At 43.6% G+C, this 23,661-nt stretch overlaps 1 protein-coding gene across 50 annotated transcripts in view; it reads left to right on the forward strand.

Moving 5' to 3' along the window:
- The window catches only part of SLC6A6 (solute carrier family 6 member 6), an 86,572-nt gene that overhangs the window by 41,609 nt on the left and 21,302 nt on the right, over positions 1-23,661 (forward strand). For 15 of the 50 annotated variants that reach the window (XM_040646238.2, XM_040646241.2, XM_025154473.3 and 12 more), the window contains 5 exons: positions 11,519-11,758; positions 12,411-12,545; positions 14,815-15,049; positions 20,297-20,429; positions 23,428-23,562. In XM_040646238.2, the coding sequence (XP_040502172.1) occupies positions 11,519-11,758; positions 12,411-12,545; positions 14,815-15,049; positions 20,297-20,429; positions 23,428-23,562 (878 nt within the window). Of the gene's footprint in view, positions 1-240; positions 340-6,851; positions 6,934-11,518; positions 11,759-12,410; positions 12,546-14,814; positions 15,050-20,296; positions 20,430-23,427; positions 23,563-23,661 lie in introns of all 50 variants that reach the window. The other 35 variants (XM_040646237.2, XM_046899915.1, XM_025154472.3 and 32 more) reach the window with 4 other exon arrangements.

Below are 23,661 nucleotides of genomic sequence, written 5' to 3' on the forward strand. Positions count from 1 at the left end.
TTGTTTTCATTTCATCCCTTGGTAAGACAGTTAGAGCTGTTTGGGTTTTTTTAAGCAGTCAGCATAGGAGGTGCAACTTTCTCAGGCAGGGAGAGCGTTCAGCACCTTGAAGAGATCTGGCAGTGTCTCCAGGAGGTTGCCTTCCCTTGTAAGGGAAGAGAACCATTGCTGTCATCTGCACTTCTGGGTTTGCTCTTTCACGGGGTGCTGGCACATGGAAAGCTTGATTTTTTTTGCCAGGTACCGAGTGCAAGGTACTGAGTGCCCTCCTATCCTTTGCAGCCAAAAAAGAATTGATTGCTCTTGGCATCGGGCAAATCTGGACCCAGAAGACCGCAGGTAGTATTCACCAGTTACTTATGTGCTTTTGCATGCCAGAGTTTGTCTGAATTGATTTCCCTAGAATACAAGAGACTTCAGGCATTAATGATGCTTGCCACTAAAATCATTATTTTATATTTTGAAAATGATAATAATACAATAATAAGCATGATGGTTATTTCATTGCCACAGGGAAATTAATTTTTTCTAGAATTAACTACAGTCCAAGTAACAATTAGCTCTTCAGATTCATTGCAAATGTGTGAGTTATACACCCTGACTGAACAACATATTCCAACTTATTGTGGCACAGTGAGTTGCAGGACGCATTGTGGAAAGCAATAACTGGCATGCATGTTCATTTGGGTGTTTTTGTTTGGTTTGCTTCAAGGAATGTGTTTTTAGCCCGACCATAAAATGAATATTTTCTGATGTGCTGTCAGTAGGGACTGTTGCTTGTTTTGTACTTGACCTGGAGCTCACTCATTTGTCACTCACAGCACACACCCTCTATATGTGCTTCCTTCCGATGACTTGTGTTGTATACATGCAGTGTCAGAATATGAAGGTTGAGCTTTCCATTCAGTGGAACTTTTTGACTTTTTGACTTTTCACTTTGTGTCAATCCTCTTCTTCCCTTAAATTCCAGTCTTCCTTACCCTGATAGGAAAATTCAGACTGGTTATTAGGAAAAAAAATGTTCACCTTGGAGGAGTGAAGCACTGGGACAGGTTGCTCAGGGACTGTAGGCTGCACTCTTGGAGATTTCAGAGCCTGACTGAACAAGGCCAGCTGTTGGCTCTGCTTTGCTAAGAGCCTGATCTGCACGGCCTCCGGAAGTCCCTATATCCTAATTATTTTATGGCTCTGTTTAGTACCCAGTTCCTGTTCTGATTCAGCCGTGCTGATGCACGTGTCATTATCTCCTGGTGAAGGTCAGTGAAGTCACATAGGTTTTACTCATGGGTGATCAAAGTCAAACCTCCAATGAGGGTAGTAGGTGAAATTCAGGTATCTCTGTGATTAGTTCAAGCAGCCTTGAAGAGAGTGCTGGGGTATCTGGGATTTAGTGGTCACCAGCAGCCCTTGCTCTGCCGGTACGTGCCGCCCTCCTCATGCGGCCAGGGCCACGTGAGGGACTTAACGCTGCACAAAGCATCTGCTTCTCAGCTCAGCGCCTTCCCAGCCCTGCAGCTGTCTGCCAAACAGCTTGTCGGTGAGCTCCATAGGACAGCAGGTTTCCATGTGTCGGCCCATATGCAAGCAAAAGGTCTCCTTTCTTAGAAGAGTGCTGTGCTCCCATTCACCCTAGCAGCAGTGAGCTAGATCTTACCTACAATATGTAAGAGACCTCCAGCTGATAAAATAAATAAATAAAAAGAAATATGGGGTAGTTTTACAGAGTTGCTCTTCCCATACAATCTACCTGGATGATGTGATACATTTTCTTTTCTTCTTAATCAACAAGATGCTCTCTCTCTCTATTATGTATCCTCCTTAACGGATGTAGTGGGTTGCTCTTTCCGTGTGCAAAAGGCCTCGTGGCACGCAGAGGAATCCAGCAGCATAACATACCACCACTTGATCAGTAGTCGTGGGCCCCTTCTCCACTCCTCCCACAGTACACAGGCAACACATTGCAGTTCCTACAACAATATTCGCATAAAGAATGTGATGGGATCACCTGGCTTTGTGCTCCTCCAAAACCTACCTAGCACAAAAGTCCGTAAGAGTGAACTGGAGGATGTCCTCCTGCTTTCCACTGTCAGTTTACATATGGAGGGTTTATATGGCTCTTTCAGCTGTTTGCCATGCACGCATCATTTATGGTGGAAATGCAAACAGTTTCCCACCTGTCTATTTATAGCTCCTCTGCACATGAAAGAAAGTCATGAAAGATGGTTGTTGTCATGATGAAAACAGCTTTGGATACTAAAGGTTAATGTAACACATTTGTTGTAAGCATCTTTGCTGACATGAAATTGCACTAAGAAAGCATTCGTCCTCAGTGGTTCAGCGTTATGAACTGTGTCTGAACTGGTAAACAGGAATAGGGTAGGTTTACAGTAGTCAAGCTGGGACTATAAAAGCAACATGCAGTGAAAGCCATCAGCTGGCTTTGAAAAGATAAGAGCTGGAGAAAACTGCTCAGGTTGTTCGTATGTTGTCATGCTCTGTTTGGGGATGCTTACCTGCAAAAGCCAGCAGAAAAGTAAGCACCTATAGACCATGGGAGTGACAGTGGTTGTGCTGCAGTGCTGGTGTCACATTGAGTCAGCCTTGCTCTTAGGAAATTCCCTGCAGGGGCAGCAGTGCCAGTGTGAGTTCAGCAGGGCTGTTGTCCCGGAGCTGTGTGGGATCAGGGCGTTGTTTGTGCTTGGTGTGGGCTCGGCACTTTGCAACCCATGGTATGCAGAAGTGGTTTATAAGTTCTTTTCCCTGGAGAAGTGGAATATTTGTTCGGTTGCAGTCTGGTCTTCACATCTCTTGACGTAAAAATGAACGCAGCTCTCTGAACTGATGTTAAAGATTGTCCGTGGCTAAACAGAACTGAAAGTACACCCCTATTGGAAATCAGCCCAAACTGCGTGGTGTTTCAAAGCATGCTGGTTTAGCGATCAATATAGAAGTACTGACTTCAAACAGAGACCTTCAGAACAGATGAGTGATCAAAACTGTGCGGATTTTGATCAGATCTTGTCCACTGGGAGGCCAGTAGGAACCAGTGGCCCTGCTTCTGACGTGCCCTACGTGCAGGGGCTGCGGCTGGAAGCCGTGCCAAAGGCAGGGCTGGGTTTGCACAAACTGTGCCAGTGTCCAGCCTTGCAGGCAAGCACCTGGCACCAGCTGCACAAAGCAAGCAAACAGCACAGTGCCTGCACAGCTTCACTTTTTCCTTTTTTTTTTTTCCTTTCTTTTTGTGCTTGTTAACAGACCTGACTTTCAAAATCGAGTTGTCTTTCTGAGCTCGTTCGTCAGTGCTGTCACTTCTCCTTTTAGTGTATCCTCGGCAGAAATCCCCTGCTCTCTGTTTTGCCCCACCATCTCAGTTACTTCAGACTCATTTCCGCTGCGAAACTTCACGTGTTTCAAGTTTCTGTTCCATTTATTTTTCTGGAGGGGAAGCAAACAACAACAGTATATTAAACCTCAGGGTGCTTAGGAAGTGTCGTATGGCTGAAGCCCTTGCATGGTGATGCTCAGCTCAGGCACTGCAGCCCCTCAATTATGGCAGTGCCATGCCTCAGCCCACACAGATATCTCCTGCTGGGATAGAGGTTGTGAGGAGAAAGGACTGTGGGACCTGCTTAAGCAGCTGCCACAGGTGTGCTTGGAGATCTGTCCTCGGCTATTGTTTGAATTCAGATGAATGGATAGAAACAATGAGAACACAACCTGGTCTTTGTATTGAGGTGTCCTGTGCAGATGTGGCACAGGATCTGTGAGCAGATCAAAGCCTTTAGTGGGTATGGGAAAATGGGCTTGTTTTTACATACACCCATTTCCTCTCTATTTAGGGAGCATACTGAAAAAGTGCAGCAATCTTCAGTTAAGAAACATCTGACCACCAGCACTAGTAAAATCAGTAAATTTAAGGCTAAATTTAGAAGTAGATGGGGAAAAAAACAAAAACAAAGAACAAATAGGTCAGAATAGAACGATTTATTCCCCAGAATAATGAAATAATGAATTCATACACTGAATTGTTCATTTTCTTCACTGAATGGCTACTTTATTGTTTCTCCTCCACACACTGAGGCACTGCTCTGCTGTTGTGGCACGGAGATGGCTCTCAGACATTAACATGCATTGTAAATGCCTTGCAGATGTGTCACGTACAGTCAATACGTTATTAATCACATAGAAAAAATTCAATAGGCACAGCACACAACACTGACAATTCAAGTTCATAAGCTTTGTGTGCTTTCAGACTTTTCCTTTTTTTATAGCAGGATGAGAGACGTGTCCTCATAGTTTTTTGTGTGGTTTATTAGTGGTAATAGAACTTGTTTAATTAACACCAAGACTTACTTGAGAATTGCAATCCTCCAAGCAGCAGAGCTTTTGAATCAAGAATAAGGTACAGAAATGCTTGTTCCCTTAGTTGAAAGTTGAGTAACTGCAAGATGCAAGCTGGTTGAAAAGATGAAGATGCGCAAAAGCTCATTGAGTCATCTTTACAATGCCCATCCTGCCTGGAAAGCCATCACCTTGGATACACTTGGATACACTCCTGTGTTGTGTTAAGATCCCTCTCTTAAAGATTAAGGCTTTGAGAGGTGGCATCACGCAGAGAATTAATGTTTTTTCACTTTGACAGCAGGAGAGCTGGTACAGCAGAGAGCTCAGAGGGAAGCAGCAGGGAGCTGGTGCAGCTTTCCATCCTGCTGACAGCCAGGAGCCTGCTTGCTGGTGCATCGGGGGGCATTAAATTAGGTCAGCAGTTGGCTTCACGTGAACAAAACCAAGTGCTCACTGGGTATTTTCCCAGACATAATTACAGTGTAGGGTACGAGGGATGACCACCTTCCATTTATTCTCCCTCCTTCTGCCAAACCTCACATTCGTAGACTCCTCCATGTTCCTTTTTGTGATTTGGCCTTAGGCTTTCTTCTTTGAGGGGAGGACAGAACATGAGGAGAGCAGCTCTCTGGTGCAGAATGCTTGGGTTTTGGACTACAGCAGAGCTGCAGCTTCTGGTTTCCATCTCTCTGAGGCTGGGAAGCATCATCTCTGCCTCAGTCCCAGTGTGTAGTGACTGGATCATGTTCCTACTGGAACCTATTGGGGTTTGATCTCAGTGGATCATCACTCTCCTTCTTTCTGCCCCACACAGCAGGAAGGGAGATTTTAGTTTTCTCCCATTGGGTACATCCCCTGGGTTGGTTGTAACTGTTTTATTCTTTCAGATGAAGAAGTATAGCAAAATGAGTATCTAGAGCATTACATGATGACAAATTTTCTGCTGCTGAATTCCCAGCAAAGATTGCAAATTTTACAACAGCCCTGAGCTGTAACCAGGTACCTATTTGAAGAACCTGAATAGAAACATCACAGAGAAAAAGAGTATATGGGAAAAGAGATCTCTCTTGTCCAAATCACTACTGATGAAAAAGAAATTGCATTAAGCCTTGGGGTTTCCTTTCAGAATAGACTTCAGCTTTATGAAGGAGTGCGTTTTCCTACTGGAACATTTTCAGTAGCAGATTTTCCAGTCAACCTTAGAAAACTGAAAAATGTGTGGTAGTGACAGAAAAAGGAAAGATGAATAAATGAAAAGGCAGATGGCGAAAGCTGGAGAGAAAACTGAGAAAGAGGAAAGATGAATTGATAGATGATTAAATAAATACACTTACCCAGGGAAAAACAACCAGGAAGAGAGGAGTCCATTAAAGACAAAGAGATTGAGGGAGAGGGAGCTGAGGCAATGCTAGTGTGTTCACTAAAGGAAAGGATATCGTTTTTCAGAAGGCAGAGATATTTTGTTTGAAGAAGGAACCTGGATATGAGTTAAGAACAATAAATGAAGTCAGGTGCTTTTTAGGTACCAGTGTGGCCTCTGAGGCTGCCAAACATACAGGCTTTTTCTTTTGTAGATCAGGAAGACTTGCACTAAAGCCATAGGTTTGATCAAGGGGCTGTTTATTTTAATCACGTATTGACTGGCTTAACCACACTGCTCCTTGAGGGAGGGAAAGCTGTCAGCATCAAAATTTACAGCTTTCAAAGTTCCAAGTAATCCTAGGAAATGAGCCAAACATAATAAATGCAGTTTTATTCGGACCTGGTCCTACTACTGTTGAAATCAATACCAGCTTTTCCCTAGCTCTCAGCAAGAGTTGAAGCTGCTTATTCAAAGAGCAACTCCTCTGATCCAGCGATCAGGGCAGCTGGTTCTGAAATAGTCATGAATATAAATATGAAACTCAAAGAAAGAACCTGACCAACAGATACAGGAAAGCTCTTTTTTTAAGGGAGCATTACGTTGATTTCCAAGATACGAAACAAAAAAATGGCAGAAAAATTCAAGAGATGATGATATCCAAAGAGGTAATGAGTGTAAGTAGGGTTAGAAAAATTAATTATAATGTGATAAATAGATGTTTTCCAAAAACCATTGAGATAGAAAAGAAGGAGAGAGCATTGAGAAGCTCAAGGTACACAGTCTGCACAGGCTGAACTTGGTAGAAGAGGGTCCTTGAAAGCAAAAGCAGTACATCACGCTGCAAAAATAGTCCCAAAATCAGCCATACAGACATGCAGTCATTCCTCAGGCAGAATTCCCATTAAGGTCAGAGCTACTCTGAGTATATACTTTGCTTTTAGTTTTCTAATGGAAGAGCTATAAAACAAACATTCAGTTATGATTCTAGTCATAAATTGAGTATATCCAATCCCTATGCAAAGTTTATATGCAGTGACCAAAAAAGAAGTAGCTCCTTTGCTGTGGTTTATGATCTTCAGATACAAGACAAGACATGCATTTTTAGCACGCACAAATATTTACAAATGCCTATCTGTGTGTACAGGCAGACTTTGATTTCTGTGTATCCATCGGAGCTTGGAAAACCACTTGTTTGAAGACTTGATTTGTAAGGATTATTGAGTGAGGTAAGCTCCGTGATGAGTCTGTCCTTGGGGCTCCTCCCGGGAGGTGTTACCCTACATCGGTCTCCTGTCTCTGGCTGTAAGAAGCTTGGAGCGGATCATTACTGTAATCCCGGAGCAGAAATTGAACAGTGTATTTTCGGATGTGTGATGTGGGGGTTGTCTATCCAAAGAAGTCGGTGGTTCAGCGGTAATGTGAGTTGTGTCATTCTGACAACCAGCAGGTCCTGGTGGCCTTCCTCCATGTGCATCGCTCACCATGAGGTCCCTGTCCGGCCTCCCCCTTCCCCTACCCCTCATTTTTTGCATGTTAAGAAGGATTACGTTTCAATGCCAGTGTTTTTTAAAGGGTATGGGTTATCTGAGGCGCAGGCTGTACGTGCAAAGATACGATAGCTGTATCACGGCAGATGACTCAGGTCAAGTTAGCTGTGAAAGCTCTCTCCTTATAGATAATCTCGTGGTATTTTCAGGGACTGCCATGGAGGTCAGCAGGAGAGCTGGGGCTGTCACAGGGGTATTTCCCATGAGGAAATCCCCAGGAACACAAGGCAGATGTGTGACTCTCCTAAGGAGCCCCTGAGGTGCTCCTGGCTGTGTAGGGAACAGACGTTTGAGACGTGCAGCGAGGCCATGCTTGCTCCCTTGTTCTGTTTTTCCACAGTTTACCAGCATCAATTTGATAATCAATAACTTTATCCTCAGTTAATTAGGACTTGTACGTGAGAGCAGACTCTGGGCTTGGCTCCCCATGCTATAGGGTCAGACTCTGACTGTTGGGCTGCCCTCAGCCCAGCAGCACACTGCAATGGGCAGGCCTGACTGCTGCTCTTTATTTATCCCTACTAAGTTCATCAGATGCAGACAGAGCTTCCTGGGGCCATCCAAAGCTTCCTGGAGGGGGTACTCTCACAGGCAGCCGTGTCTCTTGGAGGCAGACGCGTGTCTCCAGAAGGCAGACATGTGCCTCCAACTTGGATCGCTCGTTTTGGACTATGTGGTTGTAAGAGCACTTTCTTACAAAATATTTCCTTGGGGGATCAGATGGACTTAGATCTCGGATACCATCCCCACTAAGTGATACAGTAAAAATAACCTATTATTCTCTGTTTCTGACCTGGGCGGTGACAACATATTGTTTCAGCATCTCTGTCAGACTGTTTCCCTTAAGAGCCATTTTAACCTCACCCAGTGGGACATAACTAAAGGAAATGAAACTCCAACCCCATTAAGGAAAAAGACAATGCCTTTCACTAAACAAACTTTATTTTCTTGGCTTTTCTTCACCAAGGAGAATCGCCCGTACCCCCCACCCTTGCAGCCTTTGTAGGCAGTTCCTGTAATTGGGAATGGCTGGGTGGACACCAATGGTTGGCAGCAGAGGGGGATAAATCCGACATCCCTTGAACGTGACATGCACTGGGACTGCAGTCCCAGGTGGCTGCTTATTGTCAATTCCTATGGTACTGGTCGGCGGTACGTGCCTGCCAGCCACAGCTGCCGGCCCTCGAGACACAATTGGGTTTTAACAAGACTAGATAAGAGACACACAGCAAAGCTGGGCTGTTACTAATTTTGTGCAGGCGTTAGATCGCTACTGCACTGTGGCCGGCTAGCCAAAGCTCGTGACTTGCAACAAAATTGTGGTGGTCTTTTGGCATCAGGTGAAACAGCCACCCCTAGCTGCTCTAGCTAAGGCTGATAGAAAATTTACACTCAGTAGCTACATTTTTGAGTATATCCATTAATCTGGGGTGTTTTAAGACAAATCACAAATCTCTTCTTAAAATGCATTCCCATGCAGTTACAAAGCAGGCAGCTGAGAAAGCGCCTTTTCACGCGTGGTGTGCAGGTAATCAGGACAAACCACAGGGTGATCAGCTTGTCCCAGCGAGAGTTAGGGTTACAGGCTGAGAAATGTTGCACGTCTGTGTAGCCCCGAGTAGCATTTGGGCCAAAGTCAATCTGCAGTGAGGAGGATTAGAGCTGGTAAAAAGTAAGTGAAGAATTCTCTGTTGCAGGATAAAAATTGATTGCAAAAAATTGCAGCCCAGGCACAGTTTTTCATATTAGAGGTGGCTAATATCTGTAGTTCTCCTTGTTTTCTGATGTGCAGGTTCTCAATGCGCCCAGTGCTCTGTTTCAGGATATTTCCAGTATCAGTCCCCATGGGGAGCAGTTAAGCTCCAATTTCAAACCTTAATCCTGCAGGGATCTATAAATGTATGTGTCTCTTTGCCCCGTTAAGCAGGTTTATGGCTGTCCCAGCAGCTCACCAACAAATTCTGATAAACTAAAGAGTGTCCTAAGCACAGGGTGTGAGTTGTGCCCTCTTCTGCACAGTTTCTTCCTCTGCTGATAGGTGTTTCAGTAACCCCTGTGAAGAACAGCTTCTGTGAGAGACAGCTCACATGCCCTCCTTTCCTCAGCCCAGAATAGACTGTTGCCTGATGGTTATGACATTCTCCTGCCAGATGAAAGATACGGATTTGAGCAGCACAGGCAGCAAAAGGAAGTGAAATTAGATTTTCTCCATGCCAGGTTAATGTTCCATTGGGGGCAACATCAATCACCTTGTCAGTGCCTCCTTGAAGAGAAGTGTGTACACCTCCTTTTTAATTTCTCCCACAAGTGATGACTGCAGGGGATGCTGCCAGGTGAAGCCTGTCTGGGGCTGGCAGTGAGGTGCCAGTGTCCCGGGGAGGTGTAGGCTGGTCTGGATCCCTCTTGGCTGAACCTTGCACAATACTAGGGGCATGAGTTAGCTGTGAAATAATTCCCCAAAGCATCTAGGTGCCTGAAGGCTCTTGCAGAGCTGGCCTTACCGTTTGCATTCAGTCACTGCACTACTTTGCCCCATACCTTGTCTCTAACAGGAGTCAATAGGAGTTGTTTGAGAGGACCGTGTGTCCTGCTCCATACCCATAGTGGGTGATGGAGATCCACCACTCTGTCAGTAACTTTCTCCTCCTGTGAGCTCTCTCTGCTGTCACCTAAGAGGTATTACAGTTGCCTGTAACAGCAGTCAGCAGTGGCCCATTTTAAAAACAATAGAAAGTCATAATGATTAGCACTGGGGAGATTAAAGTTCCGTTTTAGATCATGGCCTGATAGGCAACTGCTGTTGCAATAACCTCTTTGCGAAGGCCGCAGATACATCAGTGGGGCCAATGTGGAGCTGCTGTGGTGCTGAAATGTTAGCCTTCTGAATCTTTCCGTGGTGCATGGAAAGATTTACGGGTACGGTGATGCATATCTATCTCAGAATCATGTTCGGATTAAAAACTTCCTGCAGAGCTAATGTCAGCACAGGTTTCAGGTCACTGCTACAAGCTAAATCAGGTTAGAGATCAAAACCAGCAGGCAGGTAGGAGGCTTGCAGCTATCAACTGGGATAATCTGAAGCATGATTTTTTATGACTGCACCTGTAATGACATGTACAAGCAGGGAATGGTTGTGGTCTGGAATAAACTTGCTGGCTTGCCTGGGTCTGGTGAAAATTTCACGTGGTTTTCAGCATCAAAATACTATGCAAAAATAGCTGGTCGGATCCAGCTGAAGTCACTTGAGTTATAATGAAGAATGAATTGGCCTTGTATGCCTGAGTTCAGGTTTAACATACAAACTACAGGCTATTCCTAAATTATTTTCATTAGGCAATCTGTGTAAAGAGACACTTGTTGGATATAATAATTCTAGCTGTTATTATTTACTCAACCTCTGACTTTTGTATATTACAGATTAAATATATAAATCATAAAGTAGGCAACTGTTTAATATGGTTTGGGTTTTGCATCAGGTGACTCATGCAACTGGATTTTTAATTAACTAAGAAGCCATCATTCTTGGGAAATTGTTCAGTTGCTGCATAGGTGTGATAATTGAATCTAGAGGTTTATTTTTGTCCATTTATTGATGCCGAGGGAAAACAGTACAGTTATGAAAATGGAATAAACTGCAAAGGTTTGTTCAGTTCCTGCGGGCTGATTGGGACAAATGACTTTCCATTCCAGTTTTTATGAATATAGAGTTTTCTGAAAGCTTTACAGCACTACAGGGAAAGGAAATTGCAGGCAATAAATGATGCAGGATGGTTCATGTTATTGGGAAATAGAGGTTTTATCTGAAAATGTGAGAGGTACTGTTCTGCTGTATTTCACTTTTTTGAGCAGGAATCAGATGCAGTGATTTGTACCTTATTATGGACATGGAAGTAGCCTGAGACATTTGCCTGTATTGCAGACAGAATCTATAGTGCAGTCAAGGCTCAGTGCAGCCATTTGCTGTGCAGCTTTGCTGCAGTGTTGTCTGTGGCCAGCAGGTAGGCAGTGGTGTCAAGCTTTTGCTGTCCCTTGCATTGCAAGGACAGTAAGGAGGTGGCCACAGAGTCCCATGATGGTTTGTTTATTTGTCTTGGTCAGTGAAGGCAGCAGGTGTATGCGTTTCCATACCTCAGTTTGATAAATAACACTGTTTTTTATGGAACCGAGTTTGAGTAAACACTTCTTGCAGCATTAGAGAGCTCCACCTGTCGAGACTTTTTAATGAACCCAGTGTATTATCTTTTTTTTTTTTTTTTCTATGTAGAAAGCAGAAACATGGCAACAAAGGAGAAGCTTCAGTGCTTGAAAGATTTCCACAAGGACATCCTCAAACCTTCCCCCGGCAAGAGCCCGGGGACGCGGCCTGAGGATGAGGCAGAAGGAAAGCCGCCCCAGAGGGAGAAGTGGGCGAGCAAGATTGACTTTCTGCTGTCCGTGGCTGGGGGATTTATTGGCTTAGGCAATGTCTGGCGGTTTCCGTATCTCTGCTACAAAAATGGCGGAGGTGAGTATTTATTCCCTTCTCGTGAATCAGCCTCTCTGCCTCATACTTGCTATTTTCAGTGCCTTCTTCCCATTTTCAAAAAGAGTCATTCAGCATCTGCTTTATGCCTTTTTCTCCAGTCTTCGGGAGAGGTGGTTTTATCACTTAATAGATTGTGTTAAAACTTAGGGAAAACCACAGCGATTTGAGTTTCATTCTGCTGAACCTTTTGTACTCTTTTGTTCTGCTACTATCGAATCTGACTCTGATACGCTATTATCATAGTCTCGTATTCTGTTATGCAGTGCAAATACAGAGTTACACAAGCTAAGGGAGTGACTCAATGTTAATAATCAGACAAAACATCAAACAATGGTCTCTGTTGGATTTCAGAGTAAGAGCATTCTAAGTCACGTGAAATTGCTCTGTGCCTAACCCCATTGTTATTGCAGATTTTCTTCTTCAGAAGGTAAGACAGTGCCCTTCCGTTTGCATGCACCCATTGCACTGTATGAATATGAGCAAAAATCCCTCTGAATTAAATTGTTGAATACTGATATTAAAGTATCAAATATGTTTCCTTGTTTATATATGTCTGTTAACAATTTCTAAACTATTCTGTGTAGAGTCACTCACTTTATCTCCATTTTATGCTATTATATTTTCTCCACAGGTGCATTTCTTATTCCTTATTTCATTTTCCTGTTTGGGGGAGGTCTTCCCGTTTTCTTCCTGGAGGTGGTGCTAGGACAGTATACCTCTGAAGGTGGAATTACATGCTGGGAAAAGATCTGCCCTATTTTCACTGGTTAGTACCTCTCATTGTCCCTTACTGCTTGAAGACACCTCTGTAAACCAGAAAGAGCAATGCAGTTCCCCTTATGTCCATTCATAAAGCTATTTGCTGTACTAATTGAAGATACAATATTGGTTCCTGGAAAGGTAGAAGTCGGAGAGTCTGAACGACAAAGTGTTGTATTGATTTTGATGCAGTCATCGTGTTAGCTGGCAGAACTGCCAATAAGCAAGAAACAAATTGCATATTTTGCCTCAAAAAGGCAACTGCACGTTTTATTCATTGGTATCAGGCAATGTGTTGTTTTGGAAAGCTAGCGTCTTTTACATGGCCTGTTGCAAAAACATCTTCAAAATATTATTCTGGTCTTGAAGTCAAAATGCTGTGGCCGTGTGAGAGCTTATCACTGGCGTCATTCGTCTGTTACTGATAACACCAAAACCTGCATGGCATTTTGTGTAGGATTCAGAGACAGGACTCCTAAGTCTCATAAGTGAAGTTTCCTGGCAAACAGTCGTGTTCGTCTCCTGTTATTCAAGGGCTTTTGCTGGCAAATGAAGAATCATTCGGTGCTCGCAGGAATTATATGAACGCTACTCTGAAAGTTAAGAAGAATGAAAAACAAAGGGCAGGTTAGCAAAATTACTGAGGGTGCTGCCTTGTGCGTAGATTCCCCTCTGCAGCCTAACAACACAGGTAGAATTATGAGGAATAATAGCATTAAGTAGTGGGGCACTCTTCCCAGTTACATTCAAAAAGAACGGGCATTTCTCACTGACACGTCTCTAGCTCTGCCACTGCTGCTGTTACCCCAGCCCTTACATCACTCCATGCAGCAGGGAGGGGGTGTTCCCTGGACTTACACTCCCACCTAAAACTCAGAACGCTACTGAGCTTGATGTAACAGTGCTGTTTTAGCTTCATTTTCTTCTTCCTCCTCCTCCCACTTCCATAAAACCTCTTCTCTAAAGGAGGAAGAATGAATGTTCCTAGCTTAAATAGCAATCTCCCAGGCATCCATAATGAGAAACTGTTGCTCTAGTAATGTGGCTAGCTGTATATCCTGAATGAAGTGCAGCTGTGTGGAATAAATAGCACTTGCTCTGATTGCTTTCACCTAGCATAAAGATGATCTCTGCTGGTAATGACTGCTGTTACACTAAGGTTTGAAACTACAAACACAAGGTAGATATACCAGGTGCTCTGGTAGCCATCAGGTTGTTGTTAAAGGGAGCCTCATAGGCTTTTCATCCTCTTCTGGGAGTCTGCTCTAAGTTTTTGTAAAGGAAATCTTTTTTTCCCTGTCATTCCTAAGTGCCAAACCTCACTCTTGGAGATTTATTTGCTATATACTATAGTATAGTCTATATACTAAAAGATTTTCAGAAAACGAGGCTTCTCAGAGTCCTTTCATTTCGTATTTACAAAAATAGTGACTGCTTCTGACTTAACATGTAGTATGGATCTGCCAGCGGGGCTTAACTGCCAAGGTAAGAGAGAGAACAGCTTCAGGAGAACAGTTGTGGTATTTAATTAAAGCCTCCACCGGAACAGCATTCCACCACCTCCCTAAGCTGTATAGCACTTGGCCTTATCTGCCTATGACCCTGCTTTTAAAAACAAACAGGGAACATTTTTTATCGTCAAATATTGATAGCAAAGTTAAACATTGATCTAATTAACCATAACAGCTACAAATATCGTGCTTCCTTTGCACAAGTGAAATTGGGGCAGAAACAGCACCTTTCACTTCAATAACTCTGGAATTTTCCTTTTTAACTCATTCAAGAGTTGTCCTTTTTTGTACATATGCAGAGCTGGGCCAGTTGATAAGAGTGAGTGGTGCAGAAGTGCATGGCCAGCCTGTCTCTGGGGAAGCTGCATGGCAGGACGGTGTGCTGAGGGTGGGGTTACCCAAGCAGGTACCCGAGATGTGATTTTGTGTAGCTCTCAAATAAATGAAGTGTGATGCTTTAACTTTCTTGTAATACAGCCTGAAATAGCTGGGTTACTGTAAAACTGGGTAGATTCCCTGCATCTCTCCCCTTTCAATCTCAGCAAGCCATAGCCTGAAGCTCAGCCCTGAGTGCCAGGACAAGTCAAAGACAGTGGCAGTGCTTATGTGTGAGTTCACTTTCCAACTGCAGTGTGGGAGAGTGGGATGCAAGTCCACAACGCAGCAGGAACTGCAGTAGCAACAGCTCCTTGACCTCACAAGGCACCCGAGCAAGGACCATGTATCACATCTGTGCATATTTCCTTTTTCTTCCCCTCTTGCCAGGAATTGGTTATGCTTCCATAGTGATTGTGTCCCTTCTGAACGTGTACTACATTGTGATCCTGGCCTGGGGACTCTACTACCTGTTCCAGTCGTTCCAGAGCGTCCTGCCATGGGCACACTGCCACCAGAAGTGGAACACGCCGACCTGCGTGGAAGACACTCTCAGGAAGAACAAAACCCTCTGGATATCACTGAATGCCACTAACTTCACCTCTCCAGTCACAGAGTTCTGGGAGTAAGTACTCCATCTTCATGGCACCTTTGGGATGCTGTGGGGGAAGCCAAGGGCCATGCCTGAGGTTTTGCAGAAGTTTAATGGAGGGTGCGAGATAGGAGAAGGGAATGGCTCTGGATATCATTCATTTGACAGACTGGTAAGTCTGGGAGTAGTGGAGGAAGTTGTTGGATGCATAACCACACAGCCTAGAGAGTACAGGGAGCCCTAACAGGCCAGTGCAATTTCTAGCTTGCAGGAAATCCTGTTCATTTCTTGTCTGGGCTTCTCCAAATTCAGCAAGAGAATAGAAACAAGTTACTTCAGATGTCCTGGTGGTAGGGATTTAAAACAGAAGCAGTGACAAATCACCACTTCTGTGGGTGCCTCTTCCCTTTCTGTTGTCATTTGCAGTGCACTTCATGAAGCTGTAACATGTATTGCTTTGACAAAGATGCAAGGCATGACCTCATCAGTAAAGCTGACAGAGGTGCTGTCCTGTGTTGTAGGTTTCTCTGGTCATCTTTGTTCCACCATTTTCTTCTGCAATCCTTGAGGAGTTCTGTTCTACTTGACGCCTGGATTTTGTCAGGCTTAAGCTTTTTATTTCCATTTCTCTGTTATTTTTCAAGTTTAAAACTATATTGCATAACTTATTTCTGAACAGGCACAATCTCAAATCTCTGAGTGTTTATACAGTTGTCAAAACATAGCAGCAGAGGAAGACACCTGTAGGGGAACTTAAATCCAAAGGATCTATATATAGCTTGGAAAGAAAATCTTTTTTTCTTGGCTTGATGGGATAATCAATTAGCAGTAGAATAAGTTTCTGATCCAGGTTATCTTTCAACATGTTTAAATTCTGTTTGGTTCCCTGATGAACTTGTACCTACTTCTCTATTTTTAAAAGGAAGCTTCAGCCAATAGCCCCAGCGGGAATTATGTTCATGCCAAATGTATCTGGCATGCATTAGGTTTACAAAAAATAGTATTATGAACAATGCTAAAATTTGTAATGCAAGAGCCAAAGTACAAAGTGCAGAGCAGGTCTTGATGAGCAGCTTGTCAAAATACACTGGAGATCAATGTGAGGGATGGGTGCAGGCTGAAAGAGCAGTTGTTTTCCCCCATGCCACAAACACTGCCTTTCCTTGCTGAGTGACTGGTACTCTCCTAGGTGTTTTCCTCCCTTGTGAGTGGAGGATCAAGTAAGGAAAGATTTGGTAAATGGCATCTTTGGATATTTTGGGAAACTTGAAGGCAAGTTATGGGAGGAGAAGCAGCAATTCTTACTCCTTTGTATTTTCCCACTCTGGTACTCGGGGTCTCGAATCCAAGTGAACCGCTGTTTTTGTAGGATGTTCAAAGGTCTCAAGGCCTCGGTAAGAAGATGCTGCCGTGACATACAGTTACTCTCCCAGGACTTTAGGAGCAGTGTGTTCATCTTAATTTTGTGCAGTAAGTTTGCTCACTGGTCCTCTTGTACCATTCATGAGCTTAGGAGCTTCCTGATGGGGCTGCAGAGTTGTCCTGCTGTCCCAGGACCTTCTGTTCCAGTAATGCACAGACTTAGCAACTAGCTTGTCTCCATGAAGCCCTGGCTGGTATGTCTTCTATAGGAGACTGAGGAGGTAACTGATCTCATAAAGAAGAGGGAGTAGGGCTTGGAGTGGGAAAGTGAGTGGTAGAAGAAAAAGCGTGATAAAAGACTGAAGAAGCCAGCAAGGTGGGGCAGTAGTAGAAGGTAGGGCAAGTTAAGATGGGAAATGAACTCAAAGGCAGGAGAGCAGCAGGGTGTAAAGAATATGTGGAGAGCTGGTGGGCCCCTTCAGTGGGATCCAAGACTTTGGGGGACACCAGACACCATGGGTAACCCTACGGCAGGTACAAGGTGGCAGGGCAACCTGTTTGTGGGCTGGGGGAATTATGTCCCCATGGATGTGGAGCTTTTAGTTAACTTTCCTCTAAAATAAATCAAGTTTCTGCCCTCAAAACTCTGCAAGCTGAACCAAATCCTCCTGTAGGCACTGCCTAGTGCATGTAGTCAGGCTGGGGGTGCCCAAGGCTGGAGCGGAAATTCTCACAGTCCTCACAGTGCTTTCCCTTTCCTTCCACCTTCCCCAGGCAAATAGGTTTGTGCCTCCACATTTCTTTAGCATAGCAGAGCAAAGGTTGTTCAGCAGCCAGTGCTTGTGCAGGCAGCTTCCCATGTACTTTGCAGCCACTTTAACTTTTGTCCTCAAATAGCGGTTTTAAACATCATGAACTAAACTCCTCCCTGGAGTTGTGCCAGGGAGGGATTTGGCTCCATACTACTAATAATACAGACATACTGTCCATAGCTCACAGTTTCATCACGAGCAAACTGTCCTTAACAGATCGAGCTGCCTTCGGGACTCGTTGCTCTTACAGAAGTATTAAAAATAGCTGTTCTCTCTGCATAAACAACTACTGGTGTCTTCAAGTAAGGGCAGAGAGAGATCACTCAACGCTGCTGTCATTAAAGTAATGTAGATTTTACAAGGCCATACTACTATACTTTATGGTTCTGAAATTAAAAACAATCTCAAGAACTTTATGGGTACTTTGCCATCATAGACAATGCCAGCTGCCAGCCAGCCAGCTACCCACATTGAAAGGACAGGTCAATAAATAGCCTTTAACCGAAGATATCCATCTGCTTTGTGGCACAATTAATTCCAATTTAATTTAGGGGTTTGAGTATTTGGTTTCTGAAACCCAATGCTGTTTTTATTGTGGGAGATTTATGTAGTGTCCTCATCACTCCTGCTTTGTAAGGCTAACGCTGCAGAGATATAATTGACCACATCGATGCATTAACCTCTTCATGTTGAAGAACACGTGTCCTTCTCAGCCTGGCTGGACATATAGTACAGCCTGACATTTCAGTTCATTTGAATTAATGTTCTGTGCAAATCACATGCTTGCTTGAGCAGCAATAAAAGGGGGTTAAGCAAATCTGGCTTTGTATCAGGGACTTACCTCTTGGTATCACATGCTTCAGGTCTTATTTCTGAAGATTTTATTTTAAAGCCCCAAACCTTAAAGGCTTACACACACATTAGTGCATAAAGGATAATTGTTATGGGGTAATTATGGTTGAACAAAACCTCTGATTGTCTGGTGCTGGCCAAGTGTTTATAAATATTGGGTAATCAGCAGACTTTATTCGTCCAAATCCCAAGAAAGACCATCACATGCTAATGGCATGTAATCTTGAGGGGAGCAACACAAAAGCGAAGTAAATTGAGGGCAGCTGTCTCTGCCTTTTGGGGTAAATGGAGAATTTTAATAGTTGTTTCGTGTTCTCCCTTGTAATAGCTTTCTGGTACGTACTGCTTCAGTGTTAGCTATTCGTGTCTGTCAGGGTGCTTCGCCTTTCCTGGTATGTGAGTCCTGGCTGCATTCACTTAATTAATGAGCTGGAATATCCTTCAGGGATTGCATAACTCTCCTCGTTTTGTTTTTGTTTATGTTCTAGAGCCAGTTGTGGCTCCTGTTACGTTTCCATGCTACACACCACTAGAAGCTACAAGAGTATGAACAAAGTTCAGGAATTCATGGTTGCAAAGAACTCAGCCCCAGCCTGCTGCCCCACTGATACAATATTAAAGACAGTTAATGACAGCATCATGACTATAAATTAAAATTAGCAACAAATTTGTGCACACATGGCAAGGAGTGAGTTGAGTGAGTGAGGTGAGTGAGCTTGGCTCAGTCTAGGCAGCAGTGGGTTGTGTAACAAAACTGAAGAGCTATTGGCATAGCCTAGCTTTCTGAAGTTGAATTTTCAGGACATTGCAAATCCAGCTTTTGTGAGGCCAGATAATTCAAGATAGAGAAAGGCAGCACATCACTTTGTATGCTTGCTGCCAGGCCACAGAGAAGTAACCTGGCTGGTTCTCAGTGACCCACGGGGTGCCTTCCAGGAGAGCTGGACAGGGCTGCTGGGACATATTCTGGGTGAGACAGCCATTCACTTTTAGTTCCCGTAATAAAAAGCAGTGAAGTCTTAGCTGAATGCATTCATAGATATCCTTATCCCAAAATGTGTTTGCAGTTAATTATTCATTGCTTCCTGAGAGCTAGCTGTATAGGCCGCCTTTTACATTTTAATATGAACTGCCCGTAAATTGGAAAATTGGCATCTACTTCCTAAAAACCTCTCATGAGGTTGCAGCAGAAATTTGTCTTATAAATGTGATTTCTTCTTTTGTGTATTCACAGTGAGTTTTCCTTGATTTCTTTAGTCTCAGGTGAACCAGGACTGCAAATCTATGCCAGACATTCATTACTGAGGGGTTTTTCGTTGAATAGCTGTGCTGATTAGGGCAGACTTACCCTGTCTGGTGCCATTAGTCCTTTCCCATAACAAAATGCACACACGTTCAGGGAGAATAAAGCGTTTGATGTGAGCACACATTCACACAGGTAATCCGAGTGAATTTGGCAAACAGAGTCACGAAAACAGATGGATGAAGGTTTGAGTCCTATTAAGCTGATCAGTTCAGGTTTTTTCCAAAAACTTAATTGCAAATTTTCCATCAGTGACTTCATTCATTATTATTTCCTTTCTAGTTGAAACAAACAAACAGAAATGTTTAATTAATTCAAGGAAAAAACAAACTTCAGTGGTTTGTCTTGAGCTGGATCCACGTAAAAAGCTAACCCTGGCCCTAATCCCTAAGACCCATCTTAAAATAGGAATCTCTTTTTATTTATTAACCTAAGTGACAGAATACAGTTCAGCAAATAGTTTGTGCTAGCTCAGGGTGTGGGAGTGGGCACTGAGTGCAGGCAAGACAGTGCTTGTGTGCTGGGCCATGGGGGGTGATGGAAAGGAGAAGAGACGTGGGTGTAGGATGGTAAGAAATACGTGCATTGGAGGTAGGAGGGAGGCAGTGCTGGGGTGAGTTTATCTTACACCTTCAAGGCAGCAAATGCAAAAGCCACACTGATTTCAGAATAGTTTCTCACCGCATACTGAGGTAATTGTGGGCTGCTAAAAGAGCTTAACATGAAATGCTGCACAACATATTAAACAAAAGGGTGCCACAAAGCTAGGGGAGATGTAGGCATGCAGAGCTTAGTTTTGTTCGCTTAAGCTGTTCTGAATTAGCAGGCAGAAGGCTGAGGTCTACCCATACACGTGCTGCCCCAAGCACCATCCTGTACTTGCAGACATCACAACAAGACTCAGTATCACTCTGCCTCTTTCTCTTGTTTTGTTTCTTTCCATACTCACAGGCGCAATGTACTGAGCTTGTCCTCGGGGATTGAAGATATTGGTATTATCAAGTGGGATCTGGCACTGTGTCTCCTCCTTGTCTGGGTGATATGCTTCTTCTGCATTTGGAAAGGAGTCAAATCCACTGGGAAGGTAAGTGCTCTTTCACCCTTTTTATAATCACTGCAGTTAATAGGCGGCAGGGATACAAAGTAATGTTCTTCTTAAATATGCTCATAATTTCCTTGCAAATAGTTGCATTTTTGCACTGAGTAAAGCAGGGATTTGGATTCAGCTGCCTCTGGAAAGCCATTGCCAGTGCCCAGAATGCCTGTGAGTCGAGTAGCCATTCCTGGAATGGCATCAAGAAGCAGACACTGGCATGTCTTGCTTCTCTGAGGACAAGCATCCCACTGATGCACGTAATGAGCTTGGAGAGTCTTAGGCTTATGATGCACGGAGCTCTGCACTCCCTGCCCGTGCTCTCACACCAGCCAAGTTCATTCTCAGTGTAATGGGATGGATGTTAACATAGCTGTGGTAGGGATGTTTTAAGCCAGTGGAAAATGCTGGATGCATAGCATTTTTTAAATGCTGCTTGCTTACTTAAGAGCTCTGTGTAGATAGAGAAGACTAAACTTAGGTGCTTGTTTACAGGCACTGTCCTTAACAGAGATCCTGGATATTTTTTGATTTAGGCTTACTGTGTGCTCTCTGGAGTCATGTTTTTCTCCAAAGGATAACAGTTACATCATCCCCGCACCTCATCCTACTCCAGTGCAAGAAACAAACTATAGCATTCTTGGCCAGTCACTAAACAATGTGAAGCATGATGTTATCCCCTCGCATGCAGTAGTGCTTCTAAGCCTTGTTCCCTGAGAAAAGGCCGTTGAAGCCTTGCTTCTCTCCTAACTTTCAAACCTGTTGGTTGAGTCAGTTTTTTGGGTAAATCTAACAGAGATGGAGAGGTCTCAGGATGTGAAGTTGCACACGTTTCTGGTCAGCTGGGTGGAAGACAGCGACTCTGTTTGTGTCCCAGCTGAGAAGAAGCTGGAGCGTGAACTCGTCTTTTGTTAGACCTTAGGGAAGTTGAGAGCAGAGAGCTAATGTGAGCTTTTAGCACTTTTATCTCCTTTTGTATTGCAGAATCAACAGGGAGAAAAAATTCTCTAGGAGACCAGTCCCTATTAGTTCCACTGTTGACTAAACTGCTTGTTTTACTGTCGTTTCCATGTTGCTTTCTGTGATTTTAGCACGGAGCCTCATTAAAATCATGCTGGTGCCTTGTCCTGGATTCCTGCCAGTTCTGTCCCAGAGAACAGCTTCCCCACCTCTAAAGTACATGTTGACAAAAATGTTTGCTTCTCTGTTCCTGCTGATTGATGTGACCCGATGAGGGGATGGTGTGAATTTTACAGTAAAGGAGAGCACAATAAACCTCCCATAGCAGCAGAGTGGAAGCACACGTTGCTGGAGTACTTTTTGTGAGCCTGGTTTCTGCTTGGTAAAGGTTAAGGTAGTTCTGAGGGATTTTCCAAGTTCCCTATGGCACGTTATTTCATATCCCTGTGAATTTAACAGGTTGAAAACAGGTCTGTTAAAATGAGCTATCTGGCAGGTTTTACTTTGAGTAAACCCAGCAAAATTTTCATCTTCTAAGACAAAGTTGGCAGTAGGAATTCACTGCCTCCTTTCCACGGTGCCTGAGCTCATAGGGGTGTGGAGCCAAAGCCCAGCAAAGCCATTGGAAAGTCTCCGGTTGACTCCATTAACTTTGGGGTCAAACAAAAGTAAACCGTAAACTCTAATGGAGCACTTGAATTATTTGAGAAGTCTTGTTTACTTTAGCAGATCACTGTTTATAGCACTTCCCTGGGTTCCAGTGTGTTAATGGGTCTTTGGAGAGTGGGGGGAAATAATTTAAATCTCGTAGTAGCATGTTGGACAAATAAACACTAAATTATGGGGAAAAATAGTAGTTGTGTTTGATCTCAAAAATTCCTCCAGTGTTACAAGAGAATCCTTACCTGGAGGGCAAAGGCCACTTCGTAAGTGCTGTGCGTTCAGCTCTTGTGAGCACATATGGGGATGTTTTTCTGGTAAGAAAACTTTAATTTATCATAGACCTGGATCACATTAAAAATTAGAAAGCAAAGAAAACCACCTATTATCCATCAGCTTTGGTGAAAGCAGGCTAATGTGTAAGTCATATTATTTGTCAGGGGCAAATACACAGAGATTTCAAGAGAGGGAATTTAAAAGAGCCTGTGTGAAAAGGTTTCCTTTCGTTCTGCAAAACCAGTCTGTCGCCATGAATTATTATGGCCATGGAGGCTTTGAGTTCTCCTGGTTACTCTCAGAGGACACACTTAGAAAGAAAAATGGCGCATCCCAGGAGCTTTGCTGTAGCTAAACAAATTCTGGAAAACAAAAATACGTTTTAAATCAAGTCAGCAAACTGCAATTACCTGGGGGGATCATCTGACTATGAAAAAAGTCCTTTCTTGGACTGTAGAGGTTCTTCACTGTAACATAGCAGTTATATGAAAAATGAGAGAAAACACTGATGGGCAAAGAAAACAAGATGTTAGAGGTCAAAAAGTGTGGGTCTAAAGATAGAACTGTCCAAAGGCATGCTAAATTAGCCCTCATGCTGGAGATTAAAGCAGAGGGCTCTTTCATCAAATGAACAGAAAGATAACGAAGAAAAGAAGCAGGCTGTTACTCAAATAGAGTAGGAATGGAAGTTAAAGATAATGAAGATATTCTCAAAAATGCATGAATGGAGCCTTAGTTTACAATAATAGTGTTGCTGAGTAAGCAGCAAGGGCAAAAAAAAGTTATGGAACTGGAAATTACCACTGTTGAGGCTGAGGCCAACCTGAAGAAGGGTTTAATGTCTTCAAGTTGAAGGGAAGGGAGATGCAGGAGCACGGACCAAATTATCTTCATCCAAATGAAGTGCTCCTTGCAATTGCCTGTAGGAGTGGTGGTGAGGCTGCACAGCAAACAAAGTTAGCAGCAGAGCCACACAGCTGAAGAAAACCAGAAGAGGTCCCTGTGTTGAATTCCCATTGTTGGTTCTGTTTTAACTTCGGAGGTGTAGCATCAAATGCCACAGACTAACCGTATGATTTCTTTGTATTCCCAGGTAGTGTACATCACTGCCACGTTCCCATTCATCATGCTCCTTGTTCTGCTCATCCGTGGTGTGACCCTGCCTGGAGCTGCAGAAGGCATCAAGTTTTATCTTTATCCTGATATCTCACGGTTAGCTGACCCACAGGTATGGAACCAGGAGTGGGGAGTGGGATGATTTCCTGCACAAAGAGGGATGGTGGAGGGTGATATGGTGGTGATGTAATGGCAGTAGATTTTTTTTCCA

Source organism: Gallus gallus, chromosome 12 (assembly GCF_016699485.2).
Source record: "Gallus gallus isolate bGalGal1 chromosome 12, bGalGal1.mat.broiler.GRCg7b, whole genome shotgun sequence".
NCBI classification, from domain to species: Eukaryota; Metazoa; Chordata; class Aves; order Galliformes; family Phasianidae; genus Gallus; species Gallus gallus.